Source organism: Meriones unguiculatus, chromosome 16 (assembly GCF_030254825.1).
Source record: "Meriones unguiculatus strain TT.TT164.6M chromosome 16, Bangor_MerUng_6.1, whole genome shotgun sequence".
Taxonomy (NCBI): domain Eukaryota; kingdom Metazoa; phylum Chordata; class Mammalia; order Rodentia; family Muridae; genus Meriones; species Meriones unguiculatus.
In genome coordinates, this window is record NC_083363.1 from 3,826,373 (window position 1) to 3,840,773 (window position 14,401).

At 50.1% G+C, this 14,401-nt stretch overlaps 1 protein-coding gene across 3 annotated transcripts in view; it reads right to left on the reverse strand.

The window, feature by feature from the left end:
- Ilrun (inflammation and lipid regulator with UBA-like and NBR1-like domains) overlaps nucleotides 1-14,401 on the reverse strand; it is a 64,673-nt gene that overhangs the window by 3,403 nt on the left and 46,869 nt on the right. For 2 of the 3 annotated variants that reach the window (XM_021630077.2, XM_021630074.2), the window contains one exon: nucleotides 12,406-12,734. In XM_021630077.2, the coding sequence (XP_021485752.1) occupies nucleotides 12,406-12,734 (329 nt within the window). The remainder of the gene's footprint in view (nucleotides 1-12,405; nucleotides 12,735-14,401) is intronic. The other variant, XM_060369154.1, reaches the window with a different exon arrangement.

Consider the following 14,401-nt stretch of genomic DNA (forward strand, 5'->3'; position numbering starts at 1 on the left):
CCTCATCCGAGGACTGCAGCGCTTTCGTTCTTGCTGTGTCTCAACCCACTAAGATGCTCACTGTCCTTTTTTGTTTTGCTCAAGACAGGGTCAGCCTCACTACCTAGCCCAGTATGGGCTGGAATTGGTTTTAAGATTGATTTTATTATGGATATGTGCCTCCATGAGCTTAGGCACACACATGCAGGAGCCGGTGGAGGCCAGAAGCAGGTGCTGGGTCCCTTGGAGCTCAAGCTGCAGGTGAGTGCTCTTGGCGCTGGGCACCCGGCTGAGTCCTCTGCCACAACCCTTGCTCCTTCTCCCTCAGCCAGGGAGTACTGAGATACATGCCCCATCCCCAAGGCGCTGTCTGTGGCTCCTTGGCTGAGTGCAGGGCAGTGATGGTTCACACCTTTAATCCCAGCACTTGGGATGCAGAGCTTGGTTTTGAGCGAGTTCCAGGACAGCTAGGGCTACACAAACAAACCCTGTCTCAAAACAAACAAACAAACAAACAAACAGGGAGGAGGAGGAAGCGACTCCATAGTAAGGCAGCGCTAGAACCACCACAGGCCTGGGCTGAGCACATGTGCCCCCCCCCCCTTTCCTTGGGAGGACTCACTTCAAGACCTGAAAGGGCAAAGGTAACTGCTGACCAGCCACAGACCCAGGCCCTGCACTCCAGCACCTCTGTGGTCCACACCTGAGACCCAGCCATGCCAGGAGTGATCAGAGGGAACCAACCTGTGGTTCATAACCATCCAAAGAACCCTGCATCCAGGAAAGCTTACAGCGGGAAGAAACGGAACCATCCATTTGATGGCATGTGGGCAAAGCCAGAGCGCTTTCAAAAATCAGACGTTTCTTTAAAACAGAGTATGTGGCTACAGCAGAGGCAGGATGCCAGTCCCAAGTCCCAGTGTGGTGCCTGGCTCTCAGAAGGCATGCTAAGTCGGTAACTGAACAAGAACAGTCCGTGTGTACATGCATGCATATGTGTATCTAACAGTGGAGAACTGGGAGGAAGGGAAGGCCAACAGGGAAGGGGCATCAACTCTTCCTCGGGCGCCACATTAGCACTTACCATGTTCTTAAGTCTAAGATCTAGAGACAAACACTTCTCCAGCAGAGAGGGGAGCAAACCTGACCAAGGCCATGGCACTGGTGAGCCAAGAAGCTGGTGTTTAGAATGACAGGTTGTCACATGCCTGAGGGCCCTTGCACTAGCCACGTCTCCAGTAGGCAAATGAAAACCGCAACCACCCTGGCAGCCACAGGTGCACCCCTTGGTGGTTCTGCTGAGCATGGGCTCTGAGATTCCAGCCTGTGGGTTTTAATGGGAGGCTCCCATGTGCTAACAGTGAAAAAAGGCAGCCACTGAAGGCAAGCTGCCTGGCCTCAGCACTTCCCAGCAACAGCTACTCACCCACAGTGACCCACAAGGGCAGCTTAGGGTCTCTTCAGACTGGGAACCAATACAATACTCAAAGGTTTGAGCAGAAAATTACACAGGCGACACAAAGAGCAAGCAGCTTCCTGACGTGCCCCTCCCCTCACGAGGCTTGCAGCCCTCCCAGGCCTGTGGCTTATCTGGGAATATGTTCGTAAGGGCGTAAGTGACTTCCAAACAGCTGACCTGACCCCCAACGAGGGGAGATCAATGCACTGGGCAGGGACAGGGACAAAGATGCATACTCTCAGATTTCCACCTGGGTGTTGGGCCCTCAAACCATCCAGTGTGGATCTTACTGGCTTAGGTTACTAACAATCCTTGATTCTCTAGTAACTCTGGTTCTACATCTTCTGGAGAGAAAAGGCCACGTGACCCTTTCAAACAAAGAGTAGCATGATCAAAGAGCAGGGGTTTAATTGGTGTAGAAAGGTGGCTTGAAGGACAAGATACTTTCCTTACTCTAACTCAACAACTGTCACCTCGAGGAGGGAAGGAAGGAAAGCATGTTGTGACCTGGACTCCAGCCGGTGGGAGCAGATGGATCACGAGCAGACAGGCAACACCACACCAGCCTCGGAGAAAAGACTGCTGAAGGAGGTTCCAAGAGCAGGCGCGGGGCGTCCAGTGGCAGGAGGTGTGGGGAGGCCACCCACATTTCAGACTCTACAGCTCCACAAAACCAGTGCACAGGTTCTGGTGGTCAACACCAACCCTCTCCTGGAAGCTAGGGTCTGCTGACATCTGGTTACAAGTTCACACGTGTGTGCACGGATATGGAGACAATCCTGCTGGAAACCAAGAGCTCATCAATCTAGCTAGCGTGGCCAGGAAGCCCTCACAAAGGTCTTTGTGTCTCCATCTCCCCAGTACTGGGTTTCAGGGACACAGCGCACCCCACCTTTTATGTGGGTGCCAAGGAGACAAACTCAGCTCCTCACGCTCCTGGCAGCATGCACTTTACCCATCAAGCCAACTCCGTAGCCCCAACTTTTTCCTGTAGAAGAGCAGAAGCCAGACTCTCCCTCATCTTCTGTGCAGTGCCCTGCTAGTAAACGCTGCAGCATCAGACAGTACCGGAGAGCTCGGAATTCAACTCTGACCCACTAATGATCAATTCATCAGCACAGTGAAGATAGGCATACTTCTTTTTGAGACCTATTAGTCATGGCGACCAAGGTGTAAGTACACTAACCCAGTAAAACTTTCTTCCTGGTTCTAAATCTAAAGAGTGGTTCTTCCTGGAGCTTATTGACAACCGTGGAGAAACAGGCTTTTCCTTGGAGCTGCTACCACATCTACCCAGAAGGAGGCCTGCAGCAGCCGAGTAGACCCTTCCCTGAGCTTCGCAAAGAACAGCTGTCAAGGCTGTGGGCAGCTAGAGCACAACGAGCCAGAGAGCAGGCAGTGAGGCACCCAAGCCGGCCTACACGGAACACAGGCTTCACTCAAACCCAACAGAGATGTGTCCCGTTCTCCCCAGGGGAAGAGGGCACCCTGCTTCAAGTCAGGTGACTAATCACAGCAGCTGGGTCAGAGTGGGTCAGTCCTGAACGACTTGTCCAGAATGCAATGGTAACTGCTGTTTTTCCAAACTGGCTGTTTTTCTAAAATATTTTATTATGTATGGACCTAACTTCACTCAAGCCATCCTTAGCTCCTCCAAGAACAGATGAAGACCTGCAGCTGTATGCTGAAGATGTGTCTGCTGACCACAGGTGTCCAGCACGCGCTGCCCGGCGTCAAGCCCCAGTACTTCTCGGAAAAGATCTGGTTATTTCTGACCCAGTCCGTAAAGCAAACCCAGCATCAACAACTGCCTGAAATAGCCTTCCTGATGCTGACCCTGTGGAGCAGCAAGGCTAGCCCGTGAGTGTGCTGGGCACCTATTAACACAGGAGTTCCTAAAAAAAAAAAAAGGTGTTAAAATACGCCTTTCCGGAAAAGGGTGCACACTGAGTGAACGGACAGGAAATGCTATTGTTAGAAGTGTGTGGGATTTCCCCCAGATTTTGGAGTATCTGCATGTACATGATGAGCTGCCTGCGGGATGGGAGCTGAGACTAAACACAGTTTATCTGTGTGTCATGTGTGGCTTGCTCTGAAAGGTCATTTTATGAGGCAGTTTGATAATTTTTATATGAAACAAAGGTTCCTGGTGTAGAGTTTTCCATTTGAGAAATCCTATTGGTGTTCAAAAGTTTCATATTCTCTGTTTCTGGATTAAAGATACTTGAGCCTATACTAACAGTCACCAAGAAAAAAACCCCTTTCACTGCTGCAACACACAAACAAGCAAAACACCAGGACTTGGCCTGGCTTCCGTCAGTTCTCTCCGACTTCAGACTGTGCTCAGCTCACACCTGGACAGCGGCTGCCTCTGTGCATGCGCCACCCCAGTGACCCTGCTCATCCTCATCCTCACTAAAGAGGAATATAGGGACTCGCTGTGCCGGAGGCTCAGCGCTTGTCTTTTAGGGGTGGCTGAAGCAGAAATTTCTTGTACAAAGGTTAGTTCACAGAGACCTTTGGAATTAGTCTTTCCCCCATTTGAAAACTTGCTCAGGCAAACCACCACAGCACAGGAACGTTCACACACCTGTCTCTACTTTGCTTTTATTTGTGATTTGGTTTAAATAAACAAAAGGTCCACATAGGTTAATAAACAGGAGCATTCGCTGCATGCAGGGAAACACCCCATCCCCCTCGCACTGATGGCAGCAGTCAACACTGAGGCCTTCTCGTCGTCCTCCTCACGTTGCCTGCCCAGTGCAAACACAGAAGAATACAAGGTTTAGCAGGAAGTTCCGTCCTGACCCTGGACTGCAGAGGAAGTGCTGGGGACCTGCTGGAAGGACTGGCCTCCAGGACCGGAGCCTGAGCAGCATGATGGACTCCAAGGCTCTCAATTAATGAGATACGGAACTACAAGCTGAGGTAAGGAAGACGACCAGCAAGATCAGAATATTCAAACGCAGCCCACTGCCTGCTGGGTGCTTGGGGAGGTCTGCGGATGGTGCGGCAGGGCCACTTTCACGGGAAAACGGCCCGAAGTTCCCGGGTGCACTTATGTGCTGGACAAGGGTGAGTGTAGGGCACCTGCTTCGGACATGAGGACCGCATGTCAGGGCAGCCTGCAGCCATGGCCTTTTGATCCTGTCAAACTGCTTAAAAGGTTAACCTAGCCACGAGAATGCTTGTAAAGCCATTTTATTCTTATCTCTGTAACAGTTTCCTACCTGGTGCAAACTAACTGCTGCCGCCGAGGAACCTGTCTGTCCACCTACCCATCCGTCCTTCCTCCACCCACCAACCACTTAGCATCCAAGCCTCCATATCTTTCCTCTTCTTCTCATCCACACACCTAATCTCCTCTGTCCATCCCATTTTCTCACGACCAAACAAAGTAGCCTTGGGCTAGAAATTGTGACATACACACACACACACACACACAATTTTCCTACAAGCCCTCAAGAACCCCCTTCTCCATACCCCTATCATAACTGAGAGTAGAAAGTAAGTCCTTTCCTCTTCTTGTCCCAGTTGGCCATACTGGTTTAATCTTGCTGACTGTTGTGTTAGGACAGGTCTCAAAAATCTTTGGAAATTCATCTTACCTTCCAAAGCACACCGCACACACCATAGCTGGGTGGCTGGCCAGTGCCCATGGACACAGCCCACCCACGGTTCCTCTGGGACTTCTTGCATGTAGTTTTCCACCTAATTCACTTCAAATCCACTATCCACCAAGACACTTTCTTCACTGCCATAAACATTACAGTTTTCTCTTCCCAAACACCTACGAGAACTTAGATGCCAACCAGAGGGGCAGACAGCTGGGGTAGTCAGGAGCACCTGCTACTCTTCCAGAGGTCCTGACCTTGGTTTCCAGAACCCACAGCAATAGGACTGCTGTATCTGCAGCTCCAAGGGATGCAATGCCCTCTTGTGACCTCTGCATGCAGGTATGCCACACACAATCTTAAAAAAAAAAAAAAAAAAAGAAGCTACATGCCTTTAACCCCAGCACTTGGAAGGCATATTTTTGTTAGTTCGAGGCCAACCGCAGCTACACAGTAAGACCCTGTCTCAAACCATCATCACCAACACCACCCATCCAGCTATCACCCACCAAAAGAAGCCAACAGGAGCGTAAACATGTTCTATTCTGGTATTCAGGAGGCCAAAACACAAGAACTAGCTAGCATAGACTACTGCAACAATAGACAAAAATTTAAAAATGCTCAGTGGGCAAAGAAAGGCACCTACTACCAGGCCTGAAGACAAGTCACCCTGAAGTTCACGTGAGTTGTGGCATGCACACCCACACAAAAGCTGTTAAAAAAAAAAAAAAGTCTTGAAAGGAAGAGGGGCTGGAGGGGTGGCTCAACAGCTAAGCACTAGGCTGCTCTCCAGAGGACCAGTGTTCCGTTCCCAGCACCCACATCAAGCAGCTCACAACTGCTATAACTCTTCAGTTCCAGAGAATTTAAATTCCTCTTCTGTGTGGGCACCGGCACTCCCATGCCACACACATATAGATACATACACATAAAATTTAAAAATATGTATTTTAAAGATTTTCTGTAGCACATTAAATAGTGTTTTTTGTTTGTTTGTTTGTTTTTTTAAAGAAAAAAGCTAGCCAACACAAAAGCAATTTCACCAAGTCCTTCTTTCTCCTTTCTCCATGGCAAAGTATACCTGTGACCCAGCAGTATCTCTGGAGATGGATTCACAGAGGCCTCAGAGGAGACTCCTGACCGACTGAGCAGCATGAAAGCTACCTCCACACGGAGCAGACAGTTGTAACTGGTCCTTAGGCAACAAATCACAAGCAAAAAGCCCAAGTTGCTCAGGTCTCTGCAGGGGAGGAAGCCAGTTCTTCCACGTGGGTACAAGAATTTGTTGTCACACAGGAGCGCATGGCGAGCAGTGTGCAGAGAGACATGGAGATGGGAGTTCAGCACCTACACCAGCAAGCCCTACCAGACTTTAAAATGCCCAACGCAGAGCAGAGAGTGAGTTACAATGACCAGTGTAAAGTACGCTGGCAATCCTGAGAAAGCAGCTGTTTCTGCTACAGGTTTACCCAGCGTCAGCAGCTTGAAACAGAGCCCAGAGCCCCAGAACAAACACAAGAGGAGCTGGATACCTTGAAACTGTTGGTACAAAGCAGAGTTCCTGGACATACTGCTCATCCTCAGTCAATCAGCAAAGCTACATACACAAAAGACATTTTCTAGGGCCCTCGCTGTTTGCTTAAATTATTTTAGAATGCACACACAGCCCATGCCAGTGCAAACACCGGCAGAGCCGAGAGGCCTTTACTGGCTCTTCCAAGTTTTCAGGAGATGGTGTCATCGTAACAGCATCAAGCCCAGAGTCCCTGACAAACGCCTTCTGTACAGAATGTGCCAGGCTCCAGAGCACGGGCGGGTCCCTTGCTTCTTGTCTTGCTTCCTTTGGCCATGGACTCTGCAGCTGTCACGGGAGGGTGAGGAGTCTCCACACCTGACACAAGCACAGAGGCCACTTACAGAGACAACCAATTCTGTTCACCAGCAAACCTCATCACAATGGGATCTAGAATGCTGGGCTCAAACTGGGTTCTGGCCATGGCCTCCTGAGTGTGGGAGGCCCTGGTAACTGTGGGAGTCCTTCAGTAGTGTGTATTAGGAAAGAGCACTAAGGGCAGAAGGCTTGGCTCAACTGTTAAAGCTTGAGTCCACGCGCGCGCGCACATACATACATACATACACACACACACACACACACACACACACACACACACACACACACACACCAGCAGCTCCTAAACACTGCTAACCCTAGTCCTAGGAGTCCCGTGATCTCTTTCTGACCTTTTTGGGCACCAGGTATACATATGGTACATAGACAAAGTTAGACAAAATATACATGTAAAATAAATGTTATTTAAAAGACTTCTAAAAGGAACATTAAACACACACACACACACACACACACACACACACACACACACACACACACACACACACAAAGGGAAGGAGGGAGGGAGGGGCCAGGCATCACTGTTACAGATCTTTTATACCAGCTGAGGGAGATGATCTCTGAGTTGAAGGCCAGCCTGGTCTAGCCAAGAAAGAGTAAGACCCTTTCTCCAAAAACAAAACAAAACAAAACAAAACAAAAAATTTTGAAAAGAAAGGAAAAATGGTCAGTTATGTTGCACACACCTTTAATCCCAAAATGGAAGAGGTAGAGGTAGGTGGACCTCTGAGCTGGAGTCAGTCAGGCCACACAGTGAGACCTTGTCTCCAACAACAGAAACCCAGAAGGCCTCTTGAATATTTGTACTTTGAAAACTACAGGGCAGAGGTGGGGACATGGCACAAAGAGCAGACGGCTCTCAGCGGCTGCTGGAAGGTGGAGCAGGCACGTGCTCAAACGCCACAGAGACCGTCCTGTGTTCCCCTGCAGAGCCAGGGCTTGGAAGGAAGGACCCACGCTCCTGCTGTTGTCCAGTTTAAGGGAGAAGCACGTGACAAACAGCAGTCTGCTGCTTCCGACACAAAACTGCCAGAGTTCAGGTCACAGAACTGGCTCGCTGGGGCCCGGCTGCCTGGGCTGCCTGCAGAAAGGCTCTGGCAGCACACAGGAGGACAGCCCCTGCTGCCTCTCACTCAGCCTGTTCCTGACTGTCCTCCATCACTGTTGTCTGATGTTCCGGAAGGCCCTGGAAAGCACTGAGAAATATGACCGTGGGACAGTGTCCTTGATCTAACAGGACCACTCTCCACACTCCAGTACAGCTTTCCACTAGCAACCGCCGGAACACCGGCTCCTTGGCCCAGAGCTGAATCCCGGTGTGAGAAGGCACTGTCCAGAGTGTGTCCCTACCTTCTGTGACCTCTGGTTCACTCAAACAGCTCTCATCCTCACCAGTACTTGGACAATTGTCAGCCACCCCTGAGCTGACAATGAGGCCAATCACCCCCTGACAAGAGCAAGGAGGCAGCTTTGAGAGCCTTTGGAGCGGGCCACATCCACCTCCCCTGCTCCCTCAGAGGCTCTCCCAGGGACAGGGCGTGCTGTGGGATGTGGCTGGGACACCCAGAACTCAGGACTGCTCACAGCAGCTAAGGAAGGATGCCAGGGTGAGCTGTTCCCAACACTGACAGAATGCTGTTGACATTATCACCCAGAGACCTTTGTACTTCGTCCTCCCAACTTTAGCTCTGCTACAGAGGCAGCAGGAAAACGCTCTAGAGACCTGCATGGGCTCCCGGGATCATCTTGCTCTTCTTTGGCCCATCACCCTGGGCAATTCCAACCTATTGCCAGCTCAAGAGATCCCAACAGCAGCCCGGGAGGCGAAACCCCCACCCACATACTGAAGACGGCACCCGGAAGGCTACATGCACTTCGCTACTCTGAGCCCTTTCTTACTCTACTGCCCCGCATGGCTTGCTTGGCCTAAGAGTTAAAATGCAAGGAAGTCACTGCTCTAAATCCTCAGCAAATGGAACGCTGTGAAAACAACAACCCTGTACTCTGAAGTCAAATAAAGCTATTTAGGGTTACCTATGCTTTGCGTACTTATTGATTTAGTGTGCGCATATGACTCAGTATAACATCTACGTACACATGTGCAGATGCCCTAGGAGCACAGAACAGAGTGTTAGATTCCCTGGACCTGGAGTGGCGGGTGGGTGTGAGCTCCTGAGAGGAGGCCCTCTGTAGGAACACTGTCTCTCCGGCCCCCTTACCTATGCCTTTAACGCCTCTTTAAAAAAATCACATGGTGTACAGGGGGAGGTCAGAGAACAAGCTGGAAGGTGGTTCTACCCTTCCATCATATGGGTGCTGGGGATGGGGATCACTTGCCAGGCTTGGCACCATGTACGCTTAACCACCGTCTCATCACTAGACAGATGTTCACCAGTATCCATTTCAGTTCATACCAATACACATATATGTGGGTATGTGTTAAATTTGTTTATTTTTATATGCGTGGGTGTTTCCCAAGTGCACACCGTGCCTGTAGAGGCCACAAGAGGGAGTGAGATGATCTGGGACCGAAGTTAAAGATGACTGTGAGGCGCCATGTGGATGCTGAGAATTGACCTGGTCCTCTGGAAGAGCAGCCAGTGCTCTCAACCAGAGCCTCCTCTCTCCTAGGACCAAATACTTCAAAGCCATTTGCGATTGTTTCATCCGCTCCTCTTCACAGAAGCACAATGGAAGTGACTGAACCTGGCCCCACCTCGGCTCTTAAAGCTTTCCAGGACATGGTTTCCGCGCTGTGTGTCCACACCCACTTCCAAGCCTCACCTGACCTCTGCAAACCCCTCTCCTTCCCCTGTTTGCTAATTCCTACCAGGTACACTTGCTTCCCGCTGTAAACGACAGCTGACTGTTCTGATGAGCAAGGAGTCTAACCTGACTCTGACCGCTCTCCCCCGGCTGTGTGAGCAGCTAGGCTTCCTTGCTGAGCTCGTGGTCAGCAGTGTGGCAGAGGCCACAGTTCCTCGGCTCCGAGTGTGCTTGAGGAGAACTGTTCTCGCCATGCCAGGAGATGGGGTCAACAATCTAACTGGACACAGAGAACGTGGACAGATGCTTCGTACAGTCATGACAACAACAGAGGCCCAGTTCTCTTGAAGACCCAAGTTTCCATTATTAATTCACTCTGTCCACGTATTCCTGGATATAATCTCTAGTGGGAAGCTATGTTTTTAATAAATGTATTTATTTAGTGTGTGTATGGCATGGCACATATGTGGAAGTCAGAGTACAACTTGAATTTTCTCCTTCCACTACTTGGGTCTTGGGTTTATCAGCACCTTCACTCACTGGGTCATCTCACTACCTGAGAAATTACTTTTATTTGTACTAAAAAAAAAAAAAAAAAAAAAAAGAATGTATGTCTAAGCTAGGTGGGGTAGCTCACATCTTTAATCCCAGCACTTGAGAGGCAGAGGCAGGTGGATCTCTGCGAGTTTCAAGGCTAAGCTGGTCTACAGAGTGACTACGAGAACAGCCTGTTTCAAAAACCAACAGACGTATGTGTACCGTGTGCATGCTTGGTGCCAGTGGAGGTCAGAAGAGGGTGCTGGACCAGCTGCAAGAGCAGCCAGTGCTCTTAATGACTGAGCCATCTCCCCAGCCCTGAGAAGTCACTTTTAAATGACTGAGGGGGAGTAAAAGAGTATAAATTAGTCAACTGAAAGCTTCCAATGGCCTCTCCATTGTCCAGCACTTCCAAAAGCAGCACAGTCTAGCAAGACCTTAGGCTGGCAGGAGGCTCAGCCCTCCACCTGTCTTAGGAACGTGTGGACAACTACTGGAACTAGTTAAGAAACATCAGTTCCTGAAGGAGATGCCCACGGCTAGAAAGAACTCTAGTTCCTTGGCCAGGAATACCTCGGACAGCAACCACACTCAGCACACGGCCCAGCTGTGGAAAGCAGTGCTCTGAAAACGATAGAGTACGCAAGCTGCCGCCGCCACTGACCTCAGCTGCATCACTGTAACACCGCATGCTTGGCCAGGGCTGCTGCTCTACCTGCCCTAACAGGCAGGCTCTGGAGGGGTCTAGTTTAAAAGGGGGAAAATCATCAAAGAGAGCTTTAAAGAAAATAGTCTGGGTTTAGGATGCAGCTGGAGCTCAGTTGGTAAGGAACTCGCCTGGTGTGAACGAGGCTGTGTTCCAACCTTAGCACAGCACGAATGAGGCACAGTGGCTGCCCGTGAGCTCAGCTTTTGTGGACACGGGAAAACAAGTAAGTACAGGGCCATCCTCCTCAGCTATCTAGCAAGTCTGAGGCCAATCTAGGCTATGAGACCCTGTCTCAAAAAGAAAAAGAAAGTTTGTCTGAATATTAAGATGTGGAGTCTTGGCTGTGCTGAGCCAGGCCCGTGACCCCAAACCTTGTGAAGCACAAAAAAGATCCTGACTCAAAACACAAACAGAAAGTGGACTCTTTCCTTAATGCAGGCAAGTCACTGGTGGCCGACTCTCTTACACCCCCAACCTCTACCACGGCTGCACAAGTCTCTGCAAGGACCACTCTATTCCCCAACAAATCAACTCTGCACCCTTCCGAGAGAATAGGGAGCTCCTGAGAGACTGACCACAAAGTGCTGTGCTCACAGGAGACCGCGCTGACCTCAGCATCTTAAACTCTGAGGCCAAGTGACAGAGTGCAGCCCAAGGGCACCCGGGATGGTTGTGCACAAGGGAGGCTGCGGGGCTTGAGGATCTAGCAGTCTGGGGAGGAGAGCGCATACACGGCAGAGCCATGACACTAACCCGAGCGGTGGGCTCAGACCCAAACCTGCAGCCAGGAGCCATCTTTACCTGAACAGTGTGGGGGCTGCTGGGATGGCCAGCACAGAGAAACACAGCAACCTAGAGGAGTGTCTGCACAGCCACAACACTCTTCTCTCTCCCACATGTGCAAAGCCACACTAGCACTCTGAGCCACTCTGGGTTTCGGGGGAGGAAGCCACTGAGCCAAAGCAAACTGAGAAGACATCAACACGAGGATTGTGACAGAATAAATAGTCAAAGCCAACAGCATTCTAGGATAAAATAATCAAGCTTGGCTCTTTACTTGGGAAAACCCACCTAAAGCAAGATAACACAGCAGGAGCCTTGCAGACAGTGCCGCGATGGCACTGAGCTCAACACACAGCTGCCCCGAAGCACGGCCAATAATAGCTTTAAAAATATCAAGCTAAAGAGCCCCGGTTTTCAACACCCAGATCAGAGCAGAGACAGAAGTTAAGTCACACACATGGATGAAGCAGTAGCCACGGACACACAGGACGGAGAAGGCTTTTGTGTCGATGCTATTGACAGGAGAGCTGAGCAGTCTCAAAGAGCCACGTCTGCTCCGGGCAGTGGTGGTCTAGCATTCCAGCTTTGCCACGAAGGAGCATCAGGAGTCCCAACGCCCACCACCTGCCCCTTCTCCGAGGGCACCTACCTTACTGTAAGTCACTACTGATAAGTTGTTTGCGTGGCTGCTGGGGGACAGATTTACAGAGTTCTGTGACAGTCTATCCTGATCTTGCTCGGTTTGGTCAGGAGCAGGAGCCCATGTATTTTTGCTGATCGAGTCGAACCCGGAACCCCCAGGGTCTTTTAAGTTGTTTTCATCTGATTGTCGGTTCTTTTGGGGAGAGGCAAACGGGTTGAAGTTTCCTTCTACCTTGCGATGTGGCTGTGTGTTGAATTCCGTTTCAAAAGATGACAGCTGCTGCGTTACTCCTAAAAGTCCACCCACCTCCACACTGAGAATCACCCAGATGACATCTGAAACAAAAAGGCAGCTCGTATCAATGCCAGGCATACCCTTGGCCCAGGGTAGTCACCACCAAAAACCCAAATACTATGCAAACCACTGAGAAGACACTCTCTCCACAGCCAGCTCCCTGGGAGCTAACGAGACCTGGGCATGGCACATGCTTCTCGGCCTTCAATATGCCACGGCAAGCTCCGGTGCAGCTCTGCAGTGGGACCCACCACACTGCAGGGAAGGCTTCCTAGCTGATGGCGGTATCTGGAGACCATTACCCAGAGAGCGCGCACAACTGGCAAGCCATGGTGGACAGAATGAACTGTTCTTTGTGGCATCATTTCACTTTGTATGTGCTAAATTCTGAAAATTCCGGGAAGGGAGAAATCTTAAAGATAAAACTGTTCACCACTTGCTATGACTAGAATCACAACCTACTTAACTCTTTCCCCACTCAGGAATCAATTTAGAATGACCATATGCTGTTCACAAAGAGAAGCCACGACAAAAGGCATTGTAAGTAATAAGGATGTATGTGTAACGTGCACTGGCCAAACACACATGCTTTCTAGCAAGCACACTGAAGGTGCAGAACAGCCTGGACCTTCTAGGATAAGCAGACCTTCGCCAGCTCTGTTCAGGGAGGCCTGACGACATGGAACCATGACGTCATTTTTAAAGATCCATTTATTCTGGCTTTGTGTGTGTGAGTGTTTTGTTCTTATACCTGTCTGTGCACTACAGGTGTACAGTGCCACAGAGGGCAGATGGGGTGCTGGGTTCCCTGAAACTGGGTTGTAGATAATCGTGCGCTGTGGGTGCTGGGAACCCAACTTGGTTCCTCTTCAAGAGAAGCCATTGCTTTTCACTGCTATCTGCCATCTCTAGTCCTTAAGTTCTTTTTAAAAAGGATGTACAGGCCAGGCACAGTGGTGGCCATCTTTAATCACAAACCAGCCAGGACTATACAGTGAAACTCTTTCCCTAAACAGATCAATGCTGTAAAGACACCTGGTCATAACTTTATCTCCATTTTTTTTATTGTCAAAGCTAGAGCTCAAATATAACGTAAAGAAGCTGCTCCCTTCGATGCTGAAAGCAAATGTGAAAAGCTACTGGAAGGTAAGGAGAGGCAACCCAGGCTAACGGGTCACTGTGCAGGCAGAATGCAGTGAGAAGGGGCGGAGAGGAGCTGAGGCCCATGCAGAGTTGCACTGGGGTCCCAGCAGGAGAGTATCTTACAGCGCTGCACCCCGTGCACACTTAGTTGAGTGGTTTAGGAGCTGTACTGAGACCCGGCCATCCAGGAGCTGGGCAGAGCAGCGGAGCTGCAGCGACACCTGCTGATCATGTCTGGAATTAGCAATTCTTTTCCTCTGGAGAACAAGCGACAGCCATCAACCAAGCACACTAGCAAGATTCCAGTTTACGGTACCCCAGCATCCCAGGCACATAAATAAACTGCATGCCAAATGCTTTTAATTCCAGCACTTGGGAGGCAGACACAGGTAGGTGTCTGGGAGTTTGAGGCCAGCATGGTCTACCTAGTGAGCCCCAGGAAAGCCAGAGAGACCCTGTCTCAAAACAAAACAAAACAACAAAACTATATGTCCTCATGCCAGATAAACTGTGTTTCTAAGACGGGGGTCTCACTCTGTCTCATGACTGGGCTCAAATTCATAGC